This window comes from Dinoponera quadriceps, unplaced genomic scaffold (genome assembly GCF_001313825.1).
Source record: "Dinoponera quadriceps isolate SergipeBrazil2010 unplaced genomic scaffold, ASM131382v1 scaffold1492, whole genome shotgun sequence".
Taxonomy (NCBI): Eukaryota; Metazoa; Arthropoda; class Insecta; order Hymenoptera; family Formicidae; genus Dinoponera; species Dinoponera quadriceps.
In genome coordinates, this window is record NW_014555562.1 from 393 (window position 1) to 26,341 (window position 25,949).

The 25,949-nt window shown below is 33.9% G+C and overlaps 5 protein-coding genes across 9 annotated transcripts; 4 read left to right on the plus strand and 1 right to left on the minus strand.

Moving 5' to 3' along the window:
• Window positions 1-539: 539 nt before the first annotated feature.
• On the plus strand, window positions 540-8,707 carry LOC106744654 (PAX3- and PAX7-binding protein 1). 2 transcript variants are annotated; one of them, XM_014619585.1, is made up of 16 exons: window positions 540-1,176; window positions 2,271-2,449; window positions 3,187-3,346; window positions 3,577-3,676; window positions 3,777-3,934; window positions 4,050-4,132; window positions 4,209-4,408; window positions 4,497-4,686; window positions 5,596-5,719; window positions 5,860-6,048; window positions 6,142-6,341; window positions 6,433-6,583; window positions 7,645-7,840; window positions 7,914-8,112; window positions 8,203-8,321; window positions 8,404-8,707. In XM_014619585.1, exons 1-16 carry the CDS (start codon window positions 1,002-1,004, stop codon window positions 8,453-8,455), a joined length of 2,475 nt encoding a protein of 824 aa, XP_014475071.1. In that variant the 5' UTR covers window positions 540-1,001; the 3' UTR covers window positions 8,456-8,707. The 2 variants fall into 2 exon arrangements, with proteins under 2 accessions (XP_014475071.1, XP_014475072.1); XM_014619586.1 differs by lacking the exon at window positions 540-1,176 and having other exon boundaries at window positions 2,285-2,360; window positions 8,404-8,706.
• A 662-nt stretch (window positions 8,708-9,369) lies between these two features.
• On the plus strand, window positions 9,370-18,625 carry LOC106744646. The gene is made up of 22 exons (XM_014619569.1): window positions 9,370-9,420; window positions 9,733-9,965; window positions 10,118-10,366; window positions 10,528-10,686; window positions 10,752-10,894; window positions 11,045-11,192; window positions 11,259-11,443; window positions 11,545-11,864; window positions 12,641-12,816; window positions 12,896-13,113; window positions 13,216-13,435; window positions 13,611-13,812; window positions 13,967-14,183; window positions 14,806-14,963; window positions 15,237-15,379; window positions 15,474-15,607; window positions 15,701-15,827; window positions 16,382-16,564; window positions 16,620-16,949; window positions 17,020-17,275; window positions 17,473-17,752; window positions 17,902-18,625. The coding sequence occupies exons 1-22, from the start codon at window positions 9,408-9,410 to the stop codon at window positions 18,071-18,073; spliced, it is 4,266 nt and encodes a 1,421-aa protein (XP_014475055.1). The 5' UTR covers window positions 9,370-9,407; the 3' UTR covers window positions 18,074-18,625.
• Window positions 18,626-18,782: 157 nt separating this feature from the next.
• Window positions 18,783-21,519, minus strand: LOC106744648 (sprT-like domain-containing protein Spartan). 2 transcript variants are annotated; one of them, XM_014619573.1, is made up of 6 exons: window positions 21,347-21,360; window positions 21,118-21,238; window positions 20,835-20,986; window positions 20,648-20,756; window positions 20,437-20,556; window positions 18,783-20,320 (listed from the first exon to the last, which is right to left on the minus strand). In XM_014619573.1, exons 2-6 carry the CDS (start codon window positions 21,214-21,216, stop codon window positions 18,953-18,955), a joined length of 1,848 nt encoding a protein of 615 aa, XP_014475059.1. In that variant the 5' UTR covers window positions 21,217-21,238; window positions 21,347-21,360; the 3' UTR covers window positions 18,783-18,952. The 2 variants fall into 2 exon arrangements, with proteins under 2 accessions (XP_014475059.1, XP_014475058.1); XM_014619572.1 differs by having other exon boundaries at window positions 18,785-20,320; window positions 21,334-21,519.
• Window positions 21,520-22,187: 668 nt separating this feature from the next.
• Window positions 22,188-24,688, plus strand: LOC106744650 (tRNA pseudouridine synthase-like 1). Of its 3 annotated transcripts, XM_014619575.1 has the most exons (7): window positions 22,190-22,471; window positions 22,542-22,620; window positions 22,721-22,849; window positions 23,385-23,519; window positions 23,610-23,756; window positions 23,839-24,073; window positions 24,211-24,688. In XM_014619575.1, exons 2-7 carry the CDS (start codon window positions 22,574-22,576, stop codon window positions 24,484-24,486), a joined length of 969 nt encoding a protein of 322 aa, XP_014475061.1. In that variant the 5' UTR covers window positions 22,190-22,471; window positions 22,542-22,573; the 3' UTR covers window positions 24,487-24,688. The 3 variants fall into 3 exon arrangements, with proteins under 3 accessions (XP_014475062.1, XP_014475061.1, XP_014475060.1); XM_014619576.1 differs by having other exon boundaries at window positions 22,188-22,620; window positions 22,721-22,776; window positions 23,390-23,519; XM_014619574.1 differs by having other exon boundaries at window positions 22,191-22,620.
• LOC106744651 (dual specificity protein phosphatase 19) lies at window positions 24,532-25,882 on the plus strand. Its single transcript, XM_014619577.1, has 2 exons — window positions 24,532-24,571; window positions 24,642-25,882. The coding sequence occupies exon 2, from the start codon at window positions 24,686-24,688 to the stop codon at window positions 25,280-25,282; it is 597 nt and encodes a 198-aa protein (XP_014475063.1). The 5' UTR covers window positions 24,532-24,571; window positions 24,642-24,685; the 3' UTR covers window positions 25,283-25,882.
• The last annotated feature ends 67 nt before the right edge of the window (window positions 25,883-25,949 follow it).

A 25,949-nucleotide genomic window follows, 5' to 3' on the forward strand; every position in this document is an offset into this window, starting at 1 on the left:
CAGCGAAAAAAAACAGACTTTAGGTCTATTCGTTTCCGCTGCACCGCTGAACTAGTGGAATAAGTTAAAGTGAGAAAACATATATTTATCTCGCTTCAACTTATTGCACTAATTCAGCGGTGCAGCAAAACCGAACAGACCTGAGGAAACATATATTTGTCTCGCTTCAACTTATCGCACCGCTGAACTAATGCAATAAGTTGAAGTGAGAAAATGTAAGGTCTGTTCGTTTTCTCTGCACCGCTGAACTATTGCAATAAGTTGAAGTGAGACAAATATATGTTTTCTCACTTCAACTTATTGCACTAGTTCAGCGGTGCAGCAGAAACGAACAGACCTATATACCTGTCTCGCTTCAATTTATTGCATTAGTTCAGCGGTGCAGCGAAAACGGACAGACCTATAATGTCGATTTAAAAACCTACTTTCTTTCTTTAATGTCTAGTTACACACTACATCTAGGGTCATTAGAGATTTTCAATTATAAGCGTCCTTTCTAGGTATTCAAGCATCATGACTTTTGGATTATTCGGTGAAACGTGATACCAAAAGTAGGAAAACGTAAAACATAAAATTATACGTGAAACAATAAATAATTGAGATATTCATTGAAAGTATTATTGACGAACGTAAATAAAATTTAAAAGTTGTCGATCAAATTTGAAAACATTAAGAAAATAAGCAATTTTGAAACAAAAAGAGATAAAACCGATTCATCAGTCATACGTCGCCCCTCTCTGAGTACGATATTCTGTGTTCGAACGCTTCATCCAGTTTTATCGGTTCTCCTTGGTTTTGTTTGACTGCCCCACGAGTATCCGCACCATTTTTCAGCTTCACGTGCCGCAAATCCGTTGGTGTAACCAGTGTTTCTGATTTACTTCGGTCCAACATTCGTTCCTCGTAATGTGATACGTTTCACCCAACGACTTTAATAGTTAAAGTTCAAATTCTGGTCGTCACTTTTGTCGTTGCTGTCGAGGAACATTGATATAACGGCAATGTCTGTATTCAACAAGCCGAAACGTAATATACGACGACGTCCTTTCAACGATGAGGATGAAGATAATGAAAACAGAATGGAAGTGGAGGACACACAACCTATCAAAGTTAAAGCGAAGAAGAAGGATAAGCCAAAGCAGACGCTCCTCAGTTTCGGAGAGGAGCTGGAAGAAGGTGTATATATATATATGTGCATTTATATGCTATGTATTCATGTTCACATCGCTTATGTTCAGTAGAAATCAGTGTTTAACTTGTAAGCTTTTAGTAATTATTATTTGTGACTAAAATTTATTTTTCTATCCTTGATATAAATTCAGAAGAGTAATTAATCAGAAACAATAATCATTAAGCGTCGACTTCTGTTAACAGGATAGGTTCACTACGTATATAATGTATTCCTTGTTATATATCTAATTTCACAATACAATTTATTTCTATAAAAATTGTTTGTGGAACATGTCTATGTAGATATTTGCATATATCATAATACATATTTCTTAATTGTATATTTAATGTTAAGTAGAATTTGACTTTGAAATTTGCTCATGCAATATTTTATTACATTGTTAGTAGATATATTTGGATATTTTTAAAAACTTTTAATACTAATTTAGTTACTGTGAAATTACTTTATATAAATTATGGATTGTTGTTCAATATGGATCAGGTCCTATAAACAAGATTTGTAGCAATTAATATTATGTGAGACAATTTGGTTTATCATTGATTTATTACCTGTTATAAAGACTTGATTCTGTTTTATCGATTCACTGATACAGCTCCCACTTGTTCTTATTTTAGTACTCAAATTTCTGATTTATATCTATTTTATTTTTGTTAACATACGGATATTTATTGCATATACATATATACAGTTTAAAATATGAGATTTATTTCTTGGAGTAATATTTTTATTGAAATATTAATTACTTTGAAAAATATTAAAATAATATGAGTTTACATAAATATTTGCATTGAAAATAAAAATAGTATAATTCGATAGATTTTTAAATCGTCAAATACTAATACAGATTTAAAAGACCTATCTTTGAATTATTTTGAGTAGTATATATTTGTATGTATGTAATTAACATTATAATTATGATAGAAAAAAAGAAACAACAGAACATAATATTCTAATTTAGGTATAATTTTGTTTTAGACAGATAACTTTTTTAGGTAGTAGATGCTGTTTCTACTAAATCTTTTACGAAGTATTTTACTTATTTTTATTGCTTGAGATTAATAGTTTTAATATATTGCAGCAGACGATGGAGAAGTTTTTATAGTCAAGAAATCATCGAGGAGCAAAAAACTGATGAAACAGCTAGATCAGGAGAGGAGGAAAAAGAAAGGTGAAGAGAAAATGCAACTGGACACTGAGCAAGCGAATATGTCCTTTAAACAGGAAAAAGATTTAGAAATAAAGACAGATGATCTAGTAGTAAGCTATCTCTATGATGTTTTATTATTATTAGAATTTCTCCAATTTAAGTAACTTATTATTTAATATAGAAGATATTTTATCTCTCTCTCTCTCTCTCTCTCTCTTTCCCTCCATACTATATCGACTAATGTTTCAAGATTTGGAACAACTCTGTGAGGGTACAGCAAGAAGACATGTTTATAATATTTGAATGTCACTTTTTATACAACAGTTACTTTATCCGTACATTTGTAAATTATCGCGTATATTCAGCAATTCACTTGAAAACACGCAAGTGTTCTTGTTTAGTTATTAAATTTGGATAAATAGGAATTTATAAATTAAAGTTGCTGTTGGATATCTCGTTGCTTTAGATAAAGATATTTTTGTCTTGTACATAATTAATTGTGTGTACAAGCGAACTGGGTAGTCTTATTATAAATGTGAACGTCGAATGCTTGTTGAATTGTTTAATTACCTAATGCGTGTTATTATATACAATCACCTTGCAGTAAGCAGATTTTTTAAATATAAATTAACCTTAATAATGGATATTTTTATTTTGTATCTTATATTGTCACATTTTTGTGCTCTATGTTGGTAGGAATTTATTTTGATTTCGAAATAATTTATATGAAGATCGTGAAACTTTTAAGTTGTAGAACAGTTTTAACATGTGATATATTTTTACGAACCTTGTGAATTCCTTCACTCGCCTGTATTTGTACTAAGCGATATATAATCTTCGTTGATAGGTTAAAATAAAAAATACAGGACCGCTGATTTTAAACGGACGTGCTGCGTTAGCAGCAGGGAAGGATGACTATACATCGGGTGAAGAGGAAGATGAGCCATGCAATCACAAATTTCGCAAAAATACAGATAAAGCAGAAACTATGAAGATACTTCTTGAAAGTATATATATATTTTTTTTTTATTATGCACTAATTTAAAATGTTATATATACATAATAGAACATCGCAACATATATTTTTATAGTACTTATACTAAATGAAACATTATTATATGGAACAAGATAGAATTATAAACTTTATTGTAGTTTATTGGCACATTTCTTAGGTGTCCAGTAACAAAAAGTATGTGTGAATTTTATTTCTCATAACAAATTAATCATTAATATTCAGGTGGATGTATACCTGATGCAGCTATGATACATGCAGCAAGAAAACGTAGACAAAAAGCAAGAGAATTGGGGACTGATTACATTCCTATCGAAGAGCAAAGGTAGTGCTTTAACAATATCGTTTGATACATTGATATCTACATATGTAATATCTATCATGCTAATTATTCATGATGTTTGTAACAACAAATTTGTACGTAGCGATGAGAAGGGCAAGTCGAGGCTAATACGAGAGGAAGATCATGATCGAAGTGACGATGATGATTCTCAAGATCGAATAGATATGACTGTCAACACAGAAGCACGTGACAAAGAAAAGAGGAGAGAAGCATTCCTTGCTTCCCAAGTTCCAATAAAACGTAAGTCTTGAGGCGTAATAATAGTTACTTTTGAACGTAAGAATTATTTATTGAGAATTATTCCATAGTTTATTTTAGGAGAAGAATGCAAGTTCTGGAATACTTTTTCATTTAGTTTCAGATAATGAAAGTGAGCATGAAAACGAAGAAGAGGAATGGGAAGCACAACAAATACGGAAGGGCGTAACTGGTGCTCAGGTGAGAACACAGAGTTTACTGAAACAAATCAAGATTTAATATAAAACATTTTTCTCTGATATTTTTTGGTTTGCAGATTGCAGCGGCTCAACAGGATTCCATGCTACAACAGCAATACACGATGGGTATGAATGTTAATCAAATGATGGGGACAAGTGTACCTTTAGAGATGGTATTAATGCCAGCACCGCCACCACCGCCGTCCATCCAACCACCAGATCCAACAAAGATTGTACCTGTCACACCGCAAAAAGTCATAAATAGGATGCGTTCGAGGTTTTTATTCCACTTCAACATATTTCTTATATCGGAGCGGAGAACTCTAATAAATCCCCATATAAATATGCGTGGTATTTTCTTAAAGGTTAGAAAATCTGAAAGAAGTGCATAGACAACATCAACAAGAACAGGAGTGTTTAGAGCAAGAATTACAGCAAGCCTTGAAAGAATTGGACGTGGGTAATATTCGTACACCGCATTTTGCACAACGCTTCAGATATTACCAAGAGTTGCGTGGGTATGTCACTGACTTGGTAGAGTGTCTTGATGAGAAGGTGGGTTGATACGCTGTCACGTTTGATTTATGTGCACTGGGATGATCGTACAATATGTGGCTGGCAGGGATTTTCCGGCCATCAATCTTATTTGAAAAATTTATCTCGTTGAATTGTCTTGCTACTCGCACTGTACGAAATGTACAAAAACCAAATATTGGCTGAGTCGTTTGTTGAATTATTTGATCATACATTATGAAATTTCAATTATAACATTGTATACACTTCTCCTGATAAATTTCAAATGTCGTGGATTACGTGGTTGTAAACTACACACAAGTTGAAGAAAAAAATACACTATTTAAAAGTTGAAGAAATACACATTTGCTTGTAGTGTCTCTCTTTTAACTTCATTCAGCTTTGGACGCAGCTGAGAGATTTGATTAACATTTGCTGCAATGATTTCAAGCGTTTGCTGACACGATCTTTCTCAATTAATCTCCATGAGTGTTTCTAGACGAAATGAAAGAATATATAAATCTCTCGAATAACATATTCGTTAGTGAGTTCGAGCGTTTGTAGAATGAAGGGGAGTTATGTATACATGCAGTATGTATATATCTCCATTGCCGGGGGTCATTATCTTCTCTGTATAATACACTTTATAAAGATACGTATACATATATGTACATAATATAAATGTAATTCATTATGTGTATACGATTAATACAAATTAATTTGATTGTGATGTGGTAAGTAATGTCTATTTATCTCATTAATGTCTAAACAATGTTTTCATGTATATTGAAGAGTCCTCTGAGTAATTTATGAAGTCGCTAATCGAAACGAGCCGATGCTCTTTGAGAATGATGTATTATGTCACAAAGTGCAATCGAATTAAACATCGTCAATTTTGAATAACAGAATAAGCTCGTTGAATCTACTTAAATATATAATTTTTTTTGTTAGCTTCCCCTGGTTATCAAATTGGAGCAACGCTGGTTAGATCTGTATGGCGAACGTTCAACCGAATTGATGGAACGAAGGCGGCAAGACACAAGAGATCAAGCTGAAGAAATAACTACCGCATCAAGTAAGTTTTTCACGTTAATTAGCACATATAATGTTTTTGAACAAAATTCAATATTTGTTAACAATTATCTTCTGAAATTTCTCACGCCCCTTGGTCGAAATTTCGTAACGCAAATTTTACAATACTCTGTACTCTTTTAGGAGGTCAAGGCGTGAGAAGAGGACCGGAAGTAGAAGCTCATGGACGACGAGCTACGGAGAGGGAAGGTAGGAGGGCCCGTCGTAGGAGAGCGAGAGAATTGGCCTCAACCTTGCCGAAACATATCGATGGCATGTCCAGCGACGATGAAGTCACCGAACAACAAAATCTTGCGTTTAAGCAAGCAAAAGGTAGCAGACGATTTTAGTGTCTTGATCAAATTTTTTACTCACGATTTTGTACGTACGTTAATGATTGTACAATATCTTTTCATTTTGTTACAGATGAAATTGATGATGATTGCAAAGATATATTTTCCGATGTGTTGGATGAGTATTGTACAGTGCGCGGTATACTTTCAAAGCTCGAATCGTGGAGAGAAACGGATATGGATGCTTACACGGAAGCCTATGCGTCGTTATGCATACCCAAGATGATTTCACCGATCATTAGATTACAATTGGTTACTTGGAATCCAATTATGGTACTTTTTTCTCGTCAACACCTTTAAATTAATTAAATAAGTGAAATTTAATAAAGTATCAATAAACTAATATTAAACTATATTCATATAGGAAAGCGCCGACATCGAAAGGACGAAGTGGTACAACACGTTGCTTCTATACGCGTTAGATAGTAAAGAAACGGAGGAATCATTAAAACGAGATCCAGACGTTAGATTAGTACCATCTACAATTGAAAAAATCGTCATTCCAAAATTGACATGTAAGAACAATGTGTCTCATATTAATAATATATAATATTATTAAATATGAGTAATATTCTAATTTATAATAACATTGAAACATCTTATATAATACGAGGTCTGTTCGGAAAGTATTTGGCAATATCTCTGTGCCTGGGTCTACTATTATAAGCGTTCTCCTTCTGAGGGGAGCCGAGCGGCTTTTTAGTCGACATCAGGTGATGTGAGAGTTGTGAGTGACGCATTTCTGCACCGAGCGTGTCGAATTTGTATAAAATTTTGCCAAAAACTTGGACATTTGTGTGTGGAAACGGTCGATTCGTAAGGCTTATGGGGATGAATCTTAGAGTGAAATACAAATTAAGACACTGGAAGAAGGCGTGTCGAAGCAACATTAAAACAATGTTTCCTTCAACAAGTGAAGAAGGTATTGTTCACCATGAATATGTTTCAAGAAGTCAGACGGTGAACAAGAAGTACTATCTAGAAGTTCTGAAGAGATCGATAGATGCAGTGAGAAGAAAACGGCCTCATTAGTGGCAAAGCGGTGGCTGCTTCATCGGTTTTCACATCTCATCGTATCCAGAATTTTTTTTTATAACAAATCTGCCTGCAGTCTTGATACAGCTCCATGTGACTTCTGCGCCGAAATTGAAGTCGAAAGGAAAGAGATTTGTGGAAGAGATGAAAGAAAATGTGACGAGGCAGTTGCGGGCTATTCCAAAAGCTGAATTGAAAAAATTGCTTCAGGAAATGGAAGTAGCGCTGGAAGAAGGTTTCTAAAAGAGAATACTTTGAAGGGGACGTAATCGCCATTGATCCAGAGTTGAGCTCTTTCCCTTTATATATAGCGTAAGATCGGATACTTTCTGGGCAGACCTCGTATATTAATAATTATCCCTCACATATGCAAAAGGTGCGTTCGGGGAGCGCATCATCAATCAACGCCAACGAGTTATTCTATCCTTGTCTCTAATGTGGGACGAAGGTAAAATTACGCGTTAGCGCTGATAGAGCGCTCCCCGAACGCAGTAAAAAATAAGAAAAAATAATTTTATATATTTAATATTTTGATGTTTAGCTATTATCGAAAAGATATGGGATCCAATGTCAACATCCCAAACGTTACGTCTTGTGGGTACTATAAATCGGCTGGTCAAGGAATATCCAAATTTAAATGACACGAGCAAACAATTGGAGTCGTTGTTTAATGCAATTTTGGATAAGATTAAAACTGCTGTTGAAAACGATGTATTCATACCAATCTTCCCGAAACAGTATGTATAAAACCAAGTTTTAACAAATTTATATATTCCCTTGTTGTCTTCGGCTCATAATTTAACATTTTAGAGTTTGGGATACGAAGCATCAATTTTTCCAAAGGCAATTCGCAATGGCCGTCAAGTTGCTACGAAATTTACTAAGCTGGCAAGGTCTACTCGGAGATATGCAGTTGAAAAATTTAGCATTAGGTTCACTTTTGAATCGTTATCTGCTGGCCGGATTAAGAGTTTCTTCGCCAACCGACGCTTTGGTCAAAGCAAACATGGTACGACGATCAGCTTTAATAGTGATATATTAAATCGACAGAGGTTTATTACTAGTAGATGCTTTGAATTAATGAACAAACTGCTCACAGGTCGTGAGCACGCTACCAAGAGCATGGTTACAGGGCGAAACTATCGAACATCTCAAAATGTTCGCCTCTCTTATTCAACAACTTAGTGAACAATTGGATCAAGCAAATCCTACACACAAGTAAGTGTTAATGTTAGCGGCACATTCTGCCACTTTGTAAATGAATGAAATCGATGAAAACAACCAAACTGATATGTTACAGTGAAGCCTGGGAATACGCCAAGTCCATCCTGAAAATAATTAAGCCTTTATAATCATTTGATAATATACGTATGTTTCAATGATATTTTGTCAAATTTCTTGTTTTAGTATTAATATGCTTATCAATAGTTTTATACATATAATGCGCGCAACAACATTCTGATGTATGCATGTATCATCATGCATTATCATAAATCGACAGATGTATAATATATACATCTATAAAATACAACTTTTGTATAGTGATAAACTAAATAAGACAACCGACGATAAAACACACGCTCCAAATATAGTTGTACATAATGCATAACTGGAAAATAAACCTGTACATAATGCAACTTTAGAGTTTTGTTTTCGACAGACTGTTAAAATGATCAAAGGTCCCGTTATTTTATATCCTTACCATGATATAACGGTAAAATGATGCTGCTAAAAAGTAAAAGCAAGAGATGTTTATGTATGTTTTTAAGGCGCTCTTTGCAAAATTTATCGTCACTTGTATAATACAAGTAACAGTTACAGTAGTAATATAATTACAAGTCTTTTGCATAATGGAGAACCATAGGAATAGAGAATAACACAGGCAATAAATTTTCAACCTATTGGAAACCAATATGCACAGCAATTGGTTTCCCATAGGTTGGAAATCTGGTGTTATTCTCTGTTCCTGTGGTTTTCCATTGTGCAAAGGACTTTACGTACATCAGGAAGTGTTTCTTGTTACTATGCAATTTAAAAATTTATTCACACGCCTCGGTGTACAACAAACATTATATGTATGTGTTTTAAATGCTTGTGAGGAAAAGGGTACGATAATAAGGGTAACGATAATATAATATACACGTGATCCATATGATTGAAGATAATGCGTCAAGAGAAATTTATGTCGTGTATGTGTACGAACCTCTACGTGTATATTTGTGTAGGTCACAGTGATAAGAAAGGGTCATTCTTTGACTTGCGTGAACTCAGTACTCTTTCGTCGAACTACGATCGCACACGATCATGGGTTTCACAGGTATAAATTGCACGTTATATTACAATATTAAAAAATAATAGTCTTGAAAAGATAACGCTTTACCGGAATTGTCACAAACGGTAGATTTATCGCTAAATATTAATAATACATTACCTATAGCTGAAGGAAAATGCCGGTCTTTTCGTATCTTACATATTTGAAACGTTTTGTTGCAAAACTTTCTATTCATTTAGCTGATTAATGAAAATATATCGAAATTGATGTATAAGCGAAAATTACAGAGAAAAATGCGAACGTTTTATCGGTTCAAATATAAACAAAAAATGACACCAAAAAATTTCATTTTTGCAGAATTTAATTTTATATTCAGACTTATGCAGGCAATAGGAAGATTGCTATTTGTATTGCTACTCTCAAATACTGAACATGTCGCGCAAAGTTTATTCAGATCCGGAAAAGAATACGTGTATTCCTACAATGCTATGTCAAGTACCGGTGTATTAGTGCCGTCCAATGCAGCTGCTTCGTGGAGCCTCAATGGAAAACTTGTAATTCAGGCGGAAGATAATTTTGTTACTGTGCAGGTATTTCTAAAATAAATACAAATTCACTTTTTTGTTTTTTTTTTCCTAGTAGAATACTAGAAGTGCTATTCTAGTAGGATTTTCTATAAAAATCATAATTTGGTAAAGTAAATTTATTGCATTATAATTTGATATAATATTCCATGTATCAGTTGCAATCGTTGAAAACGAGTATGTGGAATGGAAATGTTGAAGAGATGGGTGAAGACGTCGATATCTACGACGATGCTTTGCAGCTCTTGAAACCTTTCCAATTGTCATACAACAAAGGCCTTATCGAGAATTTTAGCATCGAAACTGATGTGCCTGCGTGGGCAACGAATATAAAACGGAGTATAGCCGGAATTTTACAATTGGACCTTCTCAATTTGGAAAAGGAAGTCGCATTTCATTCTAGCGAAGTAAGTTATGAGCTAATTTTTCAAAATGCGTGCATGAACTGCGTGTATTGCTTGGATTATATTTTTCAATTAAAATACTGGTCAATATATAACGTTTATGACACATATATATATATATATATATATATATATATATGCTTGATAGAAATTGTAATTTGCAGATAAATCATTACGGCAAATGTAATATTGATTACATTGTGAGTCCCGAAGGAGAGAATCAACGTTTGATAAGAAAGTCGCTAGATCCTCGGATATGTATCGGTCATCCGAATCGTTATTGGTCGAACGTTCCTAAAGTACAATGTACCGACGAGGATCAAGTATGTTATTGATGTATCCTGTTGATTTGATTAATATTTATCAAATTATATTATCATCTTTTTAGAATCCTGTTCTAAAGAGCAGCGAAAGAGTGTACAGGTTGAGGACCGATGGGCACGCCCATGATATCATTTCTGTTAACGCGTCTGGAGGTATCTACGTACAACCCTTTCAAAGCATGGGAGAAGCACACTACCATTTTGTTCAGTACGTTTCGTCTGACAAGCATGTTAAAACCTTCATCATAAGAACAAAATATCCAAGTTAGCGTACCAAAAAATGAATGTTAATTATTAACATTGACACGACTAATATGTTCTCGACGCATGGCAATAAGATATCATTTTTATCTCTTAGGCAAACCATTGAATTATTCTCAGTAAAGAATATAACGGACAAAATAATGACGAATAAATTACGATTCGCGGTACTTCAACACGAGCTACCAGAAGAAGATCTCACACAGGGTAGAGGTACTCCTGACAAGAGTTTTGTCTTTAAATCTGTAAGTCCATCGTTTTTTCTTGATATAGTAATTGTCCGTTTCATTTGAATTTTTATTATTTTACAGATAAGTCGCTTACTAGACCGTTTAAGTCAGAGGCTTGAAAATCCTGGCTTGGACACTGAAATCCCCAATTTACACAACACAACGATATCCGTACTTCTCTATTATCTCGGTATGCTAGATCGTGTTGATTTAGGAAAGGCGTACAATCGAATTTTAGGGACTAGTTACAAGGAAGAGACGACACGGTATTCATACCAATTTCCATCTCTCTCTCTCTCTCTCTCTCTCTCTCTTTCTCAGAACAAACTGTCATTTATCTTTGCATTTATTATAATTAATACAATAGGAATATGTTTCTCGAGGCGTTGCCACAAGTCGGAAGTAAAGAGTCCGTGCTTTTTATATTGGATCTCATTCAAACCAACAAGGTGCCCGACATATCCGCGATTCAACTTCTTATGCAGCTGCCGTTCCATATCAGAAAACCAGATGTCCAATTGCTGGTTAGTTTGCAGCCACTCCTTTCTCTGTCAAGCAAAATTCCCGGGGAAGTGCAAAATACCGCAATCCTTACATATGGCACACTGATATACAAGACATGTTTGGTGTACTGTCCGTATGAGATGTTGGACGATTACGTGCGTCTGTATCTTGACAAATTTACAGGTATACGATGATTTTTATTAATCTCATCTAGGGATATCATATTCGAAGCTTCGAAACTTCAGTATAAATCGACGATAAAATTCGAATTATTCCATTCAAATTCGAAATATGGAAGCTGTTAATAGATTTTGGAAAGTGCAACAAAATGCTATGCAATTGGAGAATATCAATTTAACCCGTACAATATTAAAACATTCCAAGACGTCGTAAAGACGTCCTTTAGACAATACCCAGACGTCAATATTTATTAAATATTTTAAAAATATAGATATTTTGTAAATATCCGGAGAAAGTCAGATAAAGATTATGATAAGTGTTGAAAAATACTTATGACAAATATTTTTCATAAATAATTAAAAGATGGCTTAGACATTGGTATAGACATACATTTGGATAAGTATCCTTGGTTCAATTCTGACATTTTTATTTATTTAAGATAAAGTGAGTGAAAAAAAGTAGTAAACAACAAATCTCATTAACTGTATCGTAAAATAAATGCAAATCTTGCTATGATATGTAACAGCATGATGCGAGAAAAAATTATATTCTTTGGGACAATAAATATTATTTATTATATTTATTATTAAAAACATTGTACCGATATTTTTCAGCTCTTGAAATTTCGAATATTCACACTTGCATCATTCGAATATAATGTGAAAGTTACGAAACTCGAAGCTTCTAGTACAACTTCTATAGCCTTCTAATCTCGATGTATCAATATATATTGTTCACTTTATATCGTTTGGATAGAGAAGTCAATTATTTGTTGACAGAAGCTACACAGTACGAACAGAAGATGATCTGGCTGGAGGGCTTGGCAAACATACAGTTGGGCAGGGTTGTGGAATTTTTAGAGCCTATAGCTAGCGGTGGCAACGCCGAATCGCGACATTTCCGTGTACTTGCGGCTTGGGCTTCTCTTCCCACAGCGCCATTGAGGCCCGACGTTGTGAGCAATTCACGTGCTTTTAATTGAAAAAAAAAAAGAACGACCAGAATTATATAATTCACGTGATTATTTGCCGCAGATTTATCCTGTGTACTGGCCAATCTTAGTCAACAGAACCGAACACTTGGAGATGAGAGCAGCTGCGCTGACTTTGCTGGTTGTTTCCAGCCCTACACCTAACAGATTGATATCTCTGTATTGGTACATGCAAAGCGAGCCTTGTCAACACTTGTACAATTATTTTTACACGATGTTAAAGTCTGCGGAACGCAGCACATGTCCCTGCTACAAGCCTATGTAAGCACATACACAGCAACGGTATACAAGAAATAACATAGATTCGTGTGAGATTGAATATATCATTCTACTCGTTGTAACTATCGTTATATAAATTTTCAGAGGCAGAATCGCGGGCCAGTTTGGTCGTTTGCTCCGGAAACCGTTGAATAGTAAATATCTCGTTACCGGTAACTATCTGGTTGACTACCAAGATTCCTTGAGGAGATTCGGTGCTATGTTGCACGGCATTATCATAGCTAACCCATCGACAAATATTCCCGAAGTACTTTACGTGACTTTAAATAATTACGGCAGTGGGACGCATGTCAATCATGTATCCGTGAGTAGTACACGTTCTCCAAGCAGCTATACTCATAAAACTTTTCCAATTGTTGTATGTCGTCCGCTTCGCATATTGTTTTGAAAACGTCCTCAAAAGGATGGGGAAATATTTAATTTTGAAATGTAAGGCGCCGAATCTAATGTTTGATTGCTAAATTCTTCTTCAATTCTAGTTATATGTCAAGGCGGAAGGTATTTTCCACACGTTAGCGACTTCTTTCGACAATCCGACAAACATAAGGGATGTTTTGAAAGAGTTCAAATTGGACGAAAGAAGGAAGGGCCCCGTGCATTTGGAAGTGATTACGCGTATACAAGAGAAAACGGTCTTGTGCATTCATTTAAACGAGTCAAGTATCATTAACGGATTGAAGTGTAAGTTTGTAATTTGAGATACGTGTTGATTGAAGTGTAAGTTTGTAATTTGAGATACGTGTGAAAATTTGAGATACGGATTGAAATGTAAGTTTGTAATTTGAGATACGTGTGATTACCATGATTACTGATACCTTATTGTATAATCTTCCAGATTTGTCTTCTTTAGCGGATAACATATATCATATGTATCATAACATGGAGTTTCATGTCAATCAACAACGTATAAATGTGCCCTTGACAATAGAATCGCTGCAAGTGACCGATTTCGGTACTAACGTTAGACTCGCGATGATGGCTACGTCTTTTTTCTCAATGAGGGGGAATTTTACGCGCAATTTCCTGGAACGAAATAATCATGCTATTTTACGGTAAAAATCTTCACAGGGTGTCTCAGAACCGCTATGTATATTTCTAACAGATTCTTCGGGATATTCAAGGACGAAAATTCAACAATGGTGAAGCTACAATAATTCTTAAGTAAGCGATCAAAGTTTATGTAATCGTACAGCTGAGCGCCTTCCCGCGCTCGCAATGGTATGGACTGTCAACGGATTCTTTCGACAATTCCAAAAATAGATTATACACCAAATAAATATTGCTCGCATAACATAATAATCTGCGGGAAATTTGTGGTCAAAATTTATATTCCTCTTACGCGTAAGACGATTTCCAGATCGTAAAGCACAAAAAAATCCAAGTTACCCATTTCTCTTGGTGAAAATTATATTTGCAAAAAAATTTTCAAAAAAAATCTCTTCATCGTGACAGCATTCTTGTCCGTGTTGTTGTCATACTAAATCGCGGGAAATGTCAATCGTACGATTAGTTAACTTTGTTTATAATAACTAAGAAATATCGTAATCTCGCCGTTTTCGTACTTGAATGTCCCGAAGAATTTGTTATGCTATAATAGAAATCGTTTTTATTTGTTCTTAATAACAGAAGTATCATCGCTTTATATATATTATAATGTATTCGATATTATTTTAGCACATCTGTTCACGGCATTGAGACGATAGAAAATTACAATCCGTTAGTTGATTTGTGGCATAGCGCTCAAAGGGTTCACTCGCTACACGGATATCTTCCTCTTAACATTACGACCGGATTCGAAGAACGCCTATTTATTTCGTACAACATTCCAGGAGGTAATATCGATTCCGTAGGACTCGTTCACTACATTCACTGGTCGCTATTGCTCAACTACATTCGAATGATACTTGCGAAATTTATGATACTTTACGCGCGGAAAACAAAAGCAAGTTTTATTTTCACACAAAATTATATATTCTCGCTTATATACGAGAACATGAGTCTTGAATTGATATTAATTTTTCTTCCGTGTGCCGTTTCTAGATTTAACGAACGATCAAGTTTTTTACCAGGTATCATACCGTGTCATAATGCCCTTTTCGTTGTAGAAAATCTCAGGACAGGAATTACAACGCATGCTAGAACACTCACTAGCATCAGAGGCGCCAATGTGAAATCAAAATTGGAACGGGCTTGTCATTCGTGTCCGATATCGTATACAGTAAGAAAATCGCCTCTCTCCAACATACAGGTATAAATGTTGCCTCGAAATGATCTCTGCTACTATTAAATACTCGTGTTTGATATAATTTACTTTCTTCTTTTTTTTCCTATTTACCCTATAGACGGTGAATGCTTTTAATATCAAACTTCCCGAATTAGGTGGTCAGATGCAGGTGGAGGTATTCGATTGTGAAAGCGCGGTGTCATACGAAACTCTGATTAACGAAATTTGGTCTTCTCATCGAAGCAATTATCAGTAAGCGACATATCATTTATATTAATGCCTGCTAATTTGCCGAGCATTGGGAAACACCTGTCGAATAATTTATTTTCTCAAACAATTTTGTAGAACATGGCCGAGCATGCAATTTGCCTTAATCGGGTTACATTTTTTGGACTATCTCACCTACATGCCACCAAAAGGCAGTTGTGGACTGGCTGTTTACATCGAGGCACTCGATTCGCGACCATCGCAGGTTAGATTATCATGTACAAGGTAGTTTGAAAGGCCAATTACCTCCGAAATCATTGGTTTTGTGGAAAAAAAAAAGGTTTAAGACAAAACTTGCGGCAGGTTATCTCTTCTGGTTCCTTTTGAATTAAAGATCCGAGCTGGATATTGTCATAAATGTTTTGAAAAGGTCTCGATGTCAGTTATCAAAATCTATAATAAAATGCGAGGGTACCCATTTCAGGGTTTTCTTTTTTCTTTTTAATCATCTTGACAAGTCATTCTAAGATCAGTTTCAAGATATACTGCCATCTAGTATAATTTCCTCATCATTATAAGTTTTGCCTCAAACATTTTTCCAGAAAACCAATGATTTCGAAGATAATTGGCCGGACTTTGAAATCCACTTGTATATCTGAGCCATAAATTTAGAAGAAACATAAAAATGTATCAAAGGATTTTGCTTTTACGGGGCTATGTGTGTGCAAGATAAAAAACGAAATTAGTAGGCACACACATTTCTTATAAACATAAGATAATTGACAACATTTATACGTTACATCAAATGCTTCTTACTAGACGAGATTGGAATACACGAAACACGGAAGCTATCATATGTTATCTTTGACGCATCGCAACTTGGAGTCTTCGCGAATTCTTCATCAGTGGAATCTGGCTGCGTTATATGAAAGCATTAGCTGGCTGTCGGATGTCATTAAAATGAAAGCATCGAAGATCGCGCCTAACGAGCCCATATTGAAGGTAAATGTCAAGATTTTACATAAAATCTACGATAAATACAACTGATTGATTTTAGTTCTGCGTAGAGGCCGAGAGGCGCATGCCGTGGCAATGGGAGTTCTTGAGTAATGAACCGAGCGATCTGTCTCGCATTAAATTAAATATCGTCTGGGGACCGTCCGACACTGCGAAAGGAAGGTGCAGTGGATCCTCCGTAACAATGAACTTGGTTGGCGAAGTCAGCCGCGAGCAGATTGAAGAGAGCAGAAAGATGAACGGACCTTACGGTGAATGCAAAAAGGAGTCCGAGGGCAAGAATTTTGTTCCTTATACGAATTCTTGTTACGAGGTGTCCCGAGAATTGTCGACGTTGCGGAAATATAAGATCGTTGCGCACTACGAAAACGTGAGTTTGAGAATTCTACAATAACAAACCTCATATACAGAATATACTGATAGTATTCAAAACGACACAGTTACCAGAGAGCCTGTCAAAGTTAATTTGGAGAATGCACGCCTTGTACGATTTGCTCGGTGGAAACAGCAGCAATGCAAGGAACTCCGATGAACTTGTAGCGACCGCAGTTTTCCCAAAAGAATCTAACGTGGGCGAGCTGCAACTTAACGGGGATAAAATTGCGATCGAATATAACTCGCATTACATCGATCTTTTCCTGACACGAACAAGAATCCACAAGTATATGGAAATACCTTTATTCAGAATGTTCTCTAGTACGTGTAATGTTTTTTTCTCTATTAATAACATAATATTATTATAATTAATTATTATAATATTATCGTATCCCATAATTCTGAATTGAAAATGTCACATATCACTGCTTCTGAGTCTTACTAGTCCAACTTCAATGCATATAATAATTACTTAACCATAACTCAAGTGTTTGTATTACCTAACGTTTATATTTTAGGCACGTGCATCATAACATCGGATTCAATAAGAACAGCATACGATATGACCTATACCTTCGTTGAAAATAGCGAAGTGATATTACTCGGACAATGTTACGACGAGAACCCCAGACTAGCGTTAACCGCAAACAATGGTATGTACGGAATTAGCATCAATTTAACTGACGAATCAGGAACCACACGAATCACAGCCGGCAAGGATAGGGGGACCCTATATAATGCCACGTCGTTCATACAACTGCAATCTGATTATGTATTTCATACAATGGGAACTAAAAAGTAAGTGGAGGGAAGTCGTTCGGTATTAAGTAAAGAGAATTTGAAACAAGAGTGAAATCAGTCTACAATTTAATATAAAGTCCTCTTTGGATGCAATCTTGTGATAAAATCACTTTTCGAAACAACAATAATTTGTCACTTCTCTGTAGGATCAAGAGAGGTGACGAGATGATCGATATCGTGCTACCCAATATCTTCCTATACATGCATTGGACGCGAGAGCAAATTCTACTTTTCTTCCCCAACCATATGCTAGACTTCAGCTGTGGAATATGCACGCTTAGTAACCCCAACATCGACAGATTATACGAAAAGCTCTAATTCTGCAGAATATGTATGTACGATATATTCATATATATGTATGTATGATACGATGCGATAATGATGTTCACAAATCATTTGTAGAAAATAGAATAGGTATTAGAATATTGCAACTAACGACAAAATAATAGTTTCGTGTATTGTTCTTAATATCTCTATCTGATGAACAATAAGACATATATCTATGTAATTGTGTACGTGTTATGTTAACATTCGGATTTTCGATCGTATCAAAATTAGTTAATCGATCGATGGAACTTCTTTAACCTCTATGTCAAAACATTTTATTTTCCGAGCCGGTAAATATTAAATGTCAATGAGTAATATGCTAAATAATACAATCCAAGCTGTACGGTTAATTATATTTATACATTTCGTCTTTTTTTTTTACACATAAACTACAAATCTCAACGAACAATAAAACAAAGTTATTTTGTCATGTTATTTTTTAAATGATTGAATCTTCAGGGATATTCGATATCTTTGTTTATCAAAAAATAAGGAATTTAAGAACTGTAAATAGACACGCACAAATACACATAAATATATATATGCAAAACAGTATATAGCTTATTTATTCAAATTTTTATGCAAGTTTATAAATAATTTGTACTACATCATAAATATATCACGTACACTTTAAATAAACAGCATTAATATTTATTATAAATGTAATCATGCTTCTTTCTGTAACAATGTTTGTATTCTCTCATTGTACAAAAAAAATATGCTTTCTTTTTATTTCACTCGAGGTAAATTCACGTATTAAATAATAATGTATCAAGATTATTTTAAATTATATCACACATAATATTTCCTCATAAACATTATTGACATTTGTAAAATAAAGTATGCAGAGGCTTTTATCTCTAGACACAATTAATTATCATTCTCTAATCTATATTTATTTTCCAGACACGTGTCTAAATGTTGATTCATGAAACTTTCTGGTATCATCTGCATACATACTGGACAGGGATGTTTTGTTTCAATAGAGTCGTTTCCTGCAGCAGACGTATCATCTTCATCATTTATTACGAATTTGTCATCAAAAACAGCTCCTATGCATTCGTCTAGGTGTTCACTTAATGATACTCCAGGTGCAATCTGTGCGTTGCAAACTAAACATTGCTGCTCGCGATTCGTCGCGTTGCTTTCATTCGCACTAACATCGATGCAAGATTTTGGATATTCGATGACGGAATTATCCAAGTCGGAATTAGAACTGCTTATGCTGATTATGCTGTCATTTGATGCCTGAGAAGTTGAAAGAATGCAAGTTTTATGAACTGAATCGTTTTCTAAAAGACATTCGTCAAGATGCTGATTAATATCTGCTGCTGGAACCATTTTGTTACAAACGGGGCAGCTCACGTATTTAGTGTCACTTGAATCGTCTAACTTCACACGCTTGTTAGAATCTGTATTGGCGGTTGTGAAGAATATTCGAATAGGCGATGCTAACTTTTCATTGCTACTATTATTAAGCTTATTGATCAATGGTCCAGATTTTCTGTCAAATTTACCATCTGTCCTTTTTCTTATTTGATTCATTGGTTGATTTAAATTTGAAAATGGTTTATTAGCAGGCTTCTTTTCCGCAGCTGATGGTGACTTTGATGATAAATCTTTCTTCGTTAATTCATTTGGGCCATTTTTACTTATATGCAAAAATTTTCTCAAGAGGTTGCTCTGGCCACTGTTACTACCTCCTAAAGTACCGGAGTAAGCGAACGTGGGACTTTTTGAAGCAATATTTTTTGTGTTACTTTCTACTTTTCCACTCGGACCACCAATATTCCAGCCATGTACATTATTGCTAGTGTTGCCGAGCTTTTTCATTCCCGAGTCATTTTTCTCGACTCGAATGCCAGGCGAGTTTGTCATATCTTTATTGTTAATAGTTTTATTTCTGTTTGTTTGGATAAATGTTCTATTGTTATTAGTAAATACTTTCGAATATGCAGGCTTAGCTTTTGCTGGAGTATTCTTTGTCAACCAATCAGAAATGTTTTTGTCTGATTTGTTATTTTGCTTTGACTTAAAATTCTCTGGCTCTTTTATTTTTACAAACTCGCCATTGCAATTTACTTTATGTCTGAGCCACCAGAAGTCTGACGGTCCAGGCGCACGATTCGTAGCTCGTCGCACCATTCCAAAAAATGGTGGTCTGTGCTGGCAAGGTCCGTTACATTTCCACCAATGCTGCTGGTACAATCTCACTTCATCGTGAAAGCTGTGGTATATCTACATTTGCATAATGAATATAATCAAATTATAGATAAAAAATTCAAGGTAAAATCAAGTAAAACTGTCATTATAGATGCACATCTTAAATATTAAAATAAATATTCATTACTGACTGTTATATTAGTTCCTGCTTCTTTATTTATCCTGTGCATATGCTCACAGAAATTTGGTCCATGACCGTCTCGATTGCGATTGTTATTTGTTAAGAACAAGTATGCATGGATCATTTCATGCTGTAATTAAATATATATATGTTGAAATTCTTATATCTATTTGAGAGGAGTGCAATTTCATTTTTATATCTAGATATGTTGAAAGTCTCACCAACAAAGTTTCCACAAGATCTTTCCTAGGTCTAAGTTTGAGCAATGGTGCACTGAGCGAGATCACACATTGCTTATTATTATTATGAAATGTACAAACTCCAGCACAACTAAAATTAAATATTATTTATTACCTTTGTATGCTATGAAAGGTTATATACATACATATGTAAAAAAGTAATATTTACCTTGTCATTCTACTACTCCACTTGACTTCAACAGAACACAAAACGCTCCAGAAAAATCGTATATTGAATTGCACAAATAATGTGTAAATGTTAGGGGTAGGGTCTATTAGTTCTAATGTATGATCGACCAATGTTCTTGGCTTATAATTTTCCTAGAAACAAAAGATTTTCTTGTCCAATTTGTATAAGAAAAATATTGATAAGTATAAGAAGAATATATTTTCTATATTTGATATTCTTGATGATATAATCGAAATTTACATAATTTTTTAGTAATCAATACCTTTTCTGGATGAATTGCATTTTCTGTCACACCTAAACAATTCAACTCTTCGTGGATGTCAAAAGCTACAAGGAAATCTTTCTTTTTCTGCGATGCCATTGTTCTCAACACTTGCTGTGTACTACGAGAGAAACCGTGAAATATTTTATGTAACATTATTCACACACTTTAATATCTCATAAGACGAGAGTAAATAAAGAAGCACATCTTACTTACTTTTACAACGTACTTTTACAACGTACTTGGTATCTGAGATAAACTTTTCTTCCTTTTTACTTATTATTTAACGAACATCTTTTGGAAAACAGAATTATACATATGGAGAATTTATAATTTGAAAATGGTACAAACATATACACATACAGAAAACGACGAGAAAACGAATATAAGTTAAGTTCTTATGTAGCCATTTTATTTAACGTTTAGGCTACGTTCGGAAATACACACTGAGGTTAACGTGGCACTTAATTGACCAATCATGATGTCGAAATCTTTTTGTCCAGATTGGCCAATTGAAGGCCACTCTCCCTTTATCTCCAGTAGTATTTTCGAACGCAACCTTAGCTACACTGTTCTCGAATACGGAATAGAACATTTTTAGAATTTCCCAAAAACAGTTTCGAGATCCCAAGATGGTGTAGAGATTTAAGTGTCGGTCTACAAAATTAGGTATTTTAAGCCATAAAAAGTTGACCAATTACAGTTAATTATTTTCTTCGACTGTGATTGGTCAATTTCTTAAGGCTTAAAATATCTATCGTGGATCGACACTTAGAAATTCTGTATTTAATAAATAATCGGCGCATTTCCGACAAATTTATTTTATAATAAATAAAATGCTCTATGTGTAACACATATGATTTGTATTTCTATATAAGTACTTTTTATACTTTTCGCATTTGAAAACGCACGATAATAGCCAGCAAAACGTTTATTTTGCAACTGTTGGAAGTGTCCTGTGCTAACATTGGATTATTCTTGTAGATCTAAAAAATTAATCCAATCTTAGGTCAGAAAACTTTCAACAGTTGCAAATTAAACGTTCTGCTGTACGTATCCTTTTCACACAAAATACGGAAACGTTTATCGTGTGGTAAGAAATAGCCAATCAACGTGCTACTTTTCCATGAGAACTAAAAGTTTATTAGCTACTGCGTCTACTCGTTTCGTGGTGAGGAAATTATATTTATGAAATGTGGTAACTACCGCCGGTGAATTGTGATAATTGTTTAAAAACATTATTAAACATTGTAGGCCGAAATGGCTAATAGTGGTTGTATTAATATATATTAAGAAAACATCGGTTTCATGACAAAAGTCCGAATCAGTATCTGAATGGGTATTTTATTCCAAAGTAAGGTTATAGAAATATCATAAACGACTTGATTACAGAATTACAGGATTTTATAATTGCTGTGTGATAGGGTTTTAATCTATCTGTATATAAGAGACAATTATGGTACGATATTTCCTTAGATTTTCGTACATTGGTACACAATACAGGTATATAATGTCAAATATTAATATTTTACTCAGCATACATTTTTTATGCACTTATTCTTTTTATCTTCTGTTTTTATTACATAACGTTACTGACGTAAAGAGGTGTGCAGAAGCAAGTTTCTTCACCATACGTACGGGATACCGACACCATACAAGGTGCTTTAGAAGCTGCTTTGCTAACCATCGTGCCAAAACCTATAATTAGACCAAGTATAATACTTTCCAGCAGGTAGCTTTTTCTATCTTTTATGTTACTTTTGTGTAATTTCAATATTCTTTAGATATTTTACATCTTTAATATAACTGCAATACTTAATACATCTAGGATATGCGGTATATCTTATTGATAAAGGAAATTGATATTCTGTTTGATATACTAAAACTGAGATGAATATGCTACTTCATTATGACTTGATAAATACCAACCAACAGTGACATAACATTGTTAACAATATTGTAATTTTGCACACAACAATGCAATATAACATGTTTGTTACATAACATTGTTGAGTGGGAAATTTATAATATTGATATTACTGATGCTTGGTGTGTTTACCGGATATTATGTAATTTCTTACATTGGACATTTGGTAAATATCGATGATAGAGAATTGTTTTCCCAAATATTAATAACATTTCTCGCAACGGTTGAATTCATTAGTTTAGAATTAGAAAGAAATAAAAAAATTGAAGTTTTTTAAGTAAATTTGTGATATGAATTTAACAGATTATTCTTAGAAATTTTGCAATACATAAATTTGCAGAACAGATGCTGGAGTCCATGCTTTATGCAACACTGGTCATGTAGAGCTTCAAAATAAATATAACGTTTTATATAAGACAGATGAAATAAACAGATTCGTTAATAATTACTTCAATAAATGCGGTCATACTATTAGGTAACTATTTTTAGAGACATTCAATCTAATATTATTACATATATTTTAACATATCTGTTATTTGATATATTGGTTAAAACTATATTTTAGGTTACTGGAATGTACACCTGTCACGAATGACTTTCATGCAAGATTCTCGTGTAAATCCCGAACTTATATATATAGATTTATGATACCTAAAGTACCTGATGAGCAAAGATTATCCCTGGTAGATACACAACATACTTACTTTATAAGGTAATTATTAAGAAGGTAAAGTACTAAGAGCCAAAAAATATTATTTTATTATAGTATGTATATATATATGTGTGTCTTTTAGAGAATCCAATTTCGACATAGATAGAGTCAAACATGGCACAGAATTGTTTATGGGAATAAAAGATTTTACTACATTTACTCCTCCACCTAAAACAAATAAAGAAATGGTATACGTACGTTCCTTGCATATCTTTGCCTTGGAAGAGGCACAAACTTTAATACCTTTTGATCCGCTGTCCGAAAATTTTAGATATTTTCATTTTGTGTGTAAGGCGAAATCCTTCTTGTATAATCAGGTAATTAGGTCTTTATAAGAAATGTCTTAATAAAAATGCATAAAAATATGTTAAAAAATGTATATTAAGTACTAAGTAAATATATAGTTCTTGGTAAGAACACTAAGAATATTTCTTATTGTTGTTATTTCATATAGATCAGGCGAATGGTCGGTGCTTTGATTGCTTTAGGACGGAGAAAAATAACAGAAAAAGATATCACTGTTATGTTACAAGTTCCTTCGCATAATAATTGGGATCCACGTATTACTCCTGCACTAGCAAGTGGTTTACATCTTGTGAATTTAGAATATGATCAGGAGGAACTAAGTCGTTGTACCATATTGGATGATCAGAAAGTACAGTCGGAAGGCCTGCCGTCAGAGGAGCAAGAACTGCAATTGGAAGAACAAAAGCAAGAACTAGCAAAATAAAGAAAAGAAAAAAAATAACAATTTATAGAATTATCAATATTGGAATAATTGAGAAATAATATTTAATTTTTTATATAATGATAACGTGAGTGTGTTATTAGTTTGGAACAATGTTATACAGCGACATGCAAGTGGAAGCTACTATATTGTTTCAGGTGCAAATATATTTTAAAAGAAAATAATCATCGATCTTGGCACAATGGATTTACAGGAACTTATCGCAAAAAAGAGATCGTCATTGAGGTCTTGCAAAACTGTGGTAACAGATTCACTTGGCAATAAATGTGAGATTGAACACGGTCGAGTGAAAAAATTAGAAAGAGGAATGCCTTTTGTAATAGATGAGAAACCTGATTTACATGTGGCCAGTATAGTACCGGGATTATATCTCAGCTCGCAAGATCCAGCTGTGTGCAGTGATATATTAAAGAGATACAAAATAGGACACATTTTGAGTATAGGTGTTAACATTTCTGAAAAATTTGATGATATTCGGTATTATAACTGTGATTTGTTAGACTTACCGGAATCGAATATAATGCCATCAATAAAGAAATGTGTTGATATTATACATGCGAATCGTAAAGAAAATATTCTTGTACATTGCAATGCTGGCGTTTCTCGGTCTCCTGCAATTATCATCGCTTATTTAATGACTATGATGGAACTGTCATACAACGAGGCTTATGATATAGTAAAAATAGCAAGAAGTTGTATTAAACCTAATGATGGATTCGTAAAACAATTGTTAAAAATGCATCTTTCGGTGAGTTATCATAATATATCTGAAACGTGACAACCCCGGAAAAAATTTTCCACATAATTAGATTATAATTATATATGACGTCATATGTAGAACATGTATGTGTCTATTTTCTATATATCTATATATCTATATCTATATATATAAATATATAATTTATATATGAAGTGGAGATACAATTACATGTGATTATATATATTTATACCGGAAAATTATTTATATACCATATTTTTCGCCGATAAATTACTATCTTTTCATCTTATTTCACTTGAGGCAAGATGGAAAGGACAAAGAAGGTAACACGCGTTTGATTAAATAGAGCGGATAAATGGATCAATGATGTAATATATTGTTACAATAGAATCCACGTATTATAACATTATTATTTACTTATGTGTACAGAGAATATTGTTTTATATAATTACAATATATCTTATTATGTTGTAACTCATTAGAAAATTATATTCATGCACAGCATCTATCAAATTCTTAGCCAAAACTAAGCATATTAAAATTTACTAATTCTGGCTCTCTTACATTTATCATGCATTGGAGATGACACATAGGTCGCCGTACCAAGTAGATTTATAAAAATTACTGTAAATCTAAAAAATATAAGTGAATTTCTGTATACATGATAATCTCCTATTATTTAATCCGCAATATAGTGTATCATTGTACCCACGGTACCTATGTATAT

Excerpts from the sequence above, each read along its gene's own strand:
- LOC106744648 (XM_014619573.1), bottom strand. The coding sequence starts at position 21,216 with ATGGCATCGCAGAAAAAGAAAGATTTCCTTGTAGCTTTTGACATCCAC. Across the intron at positions 20,987-21,117 it reads ATGCAATTCATCCAGAAAAG|GAAAATTATAAGCCAAGAAC; the intron begins GTATTGATTACT and ends TTTTGTTTCTAG. Across the intron at positions 20,557-20,647 it reads ATCTTGTGGAAACTTTGTTG|CATGAAATGATCCATGCATA; the intron begins GTGAGACTTTCA and ends ATTTAATTACAG.
- LOC106744651 (XM_014619577.1), top strand. The coding sequence starts at position 24,686 with ATGGATTTACAGGAACTTATCGCAAAAAAGAGATCGTCATTGAGGTCT.
- LOC106744654 (XM_014619585.1), top strand. The coding sequence starts at position 1,002 with ATGTCTGTATTCAACAAGCCGAAACGTAATATACGACGACGTCCTTTC. Across the intron at positions 3,935-4,049 it reads TTCCCAAGTTCCAATAAAAC|TTTCAGATAATGAAAGTGAG; the intron begins GTAAGTCTTGAG and ends TTTTTCATTTAG. Across the intron at positions 4,409-4,496 it reads ATAAATAGGATGCGTTCGAG|GTTAGAAAATCTGAAAGAAG; the intron begins GTTTTTATTCCA and ends ATTTTCTTAAAG.
- LOC106744650 (XM_014619575.1), top strand. The coding sequence starts at position 22,574 with ATGGTACGATATTTCCTTAGATTTTCGTACATTGGTACACAATACAG. Across the intron at positions 23,757-23,838 it reads CAACATACTTACTTTATAAG|AGAATCCAATTTCGACATAG; the intron begins GTAATTATTAAG and ends TGTGTCTTTTAG. Across the intron at positions 24,074-24,210 it reads AATCCTTCTTGTATAATCAG|ATCAGGCGAATGGTCGGTGC; the intron begins GTAATTAGGTCT and ends TATTTCATATAG.
- LOC106744646 (XM_014619569.1), top strand. Across the intron at positions 12,817-12,895 it reads CGCCATTGAGGCCCGACGTT|ATTTATCCTGTGTACTGGCC; the intron begins GTGAGCAATTCA and ends TATTTGCCGCAG. Across the intron at positions 13,436-13,610 it reads CGCATGTCAATCATGTATCC|TTATATGTCAAGGCGGAAGG; the intron begins GTGAGTAGTACA and ends CTTCAATTCTAG.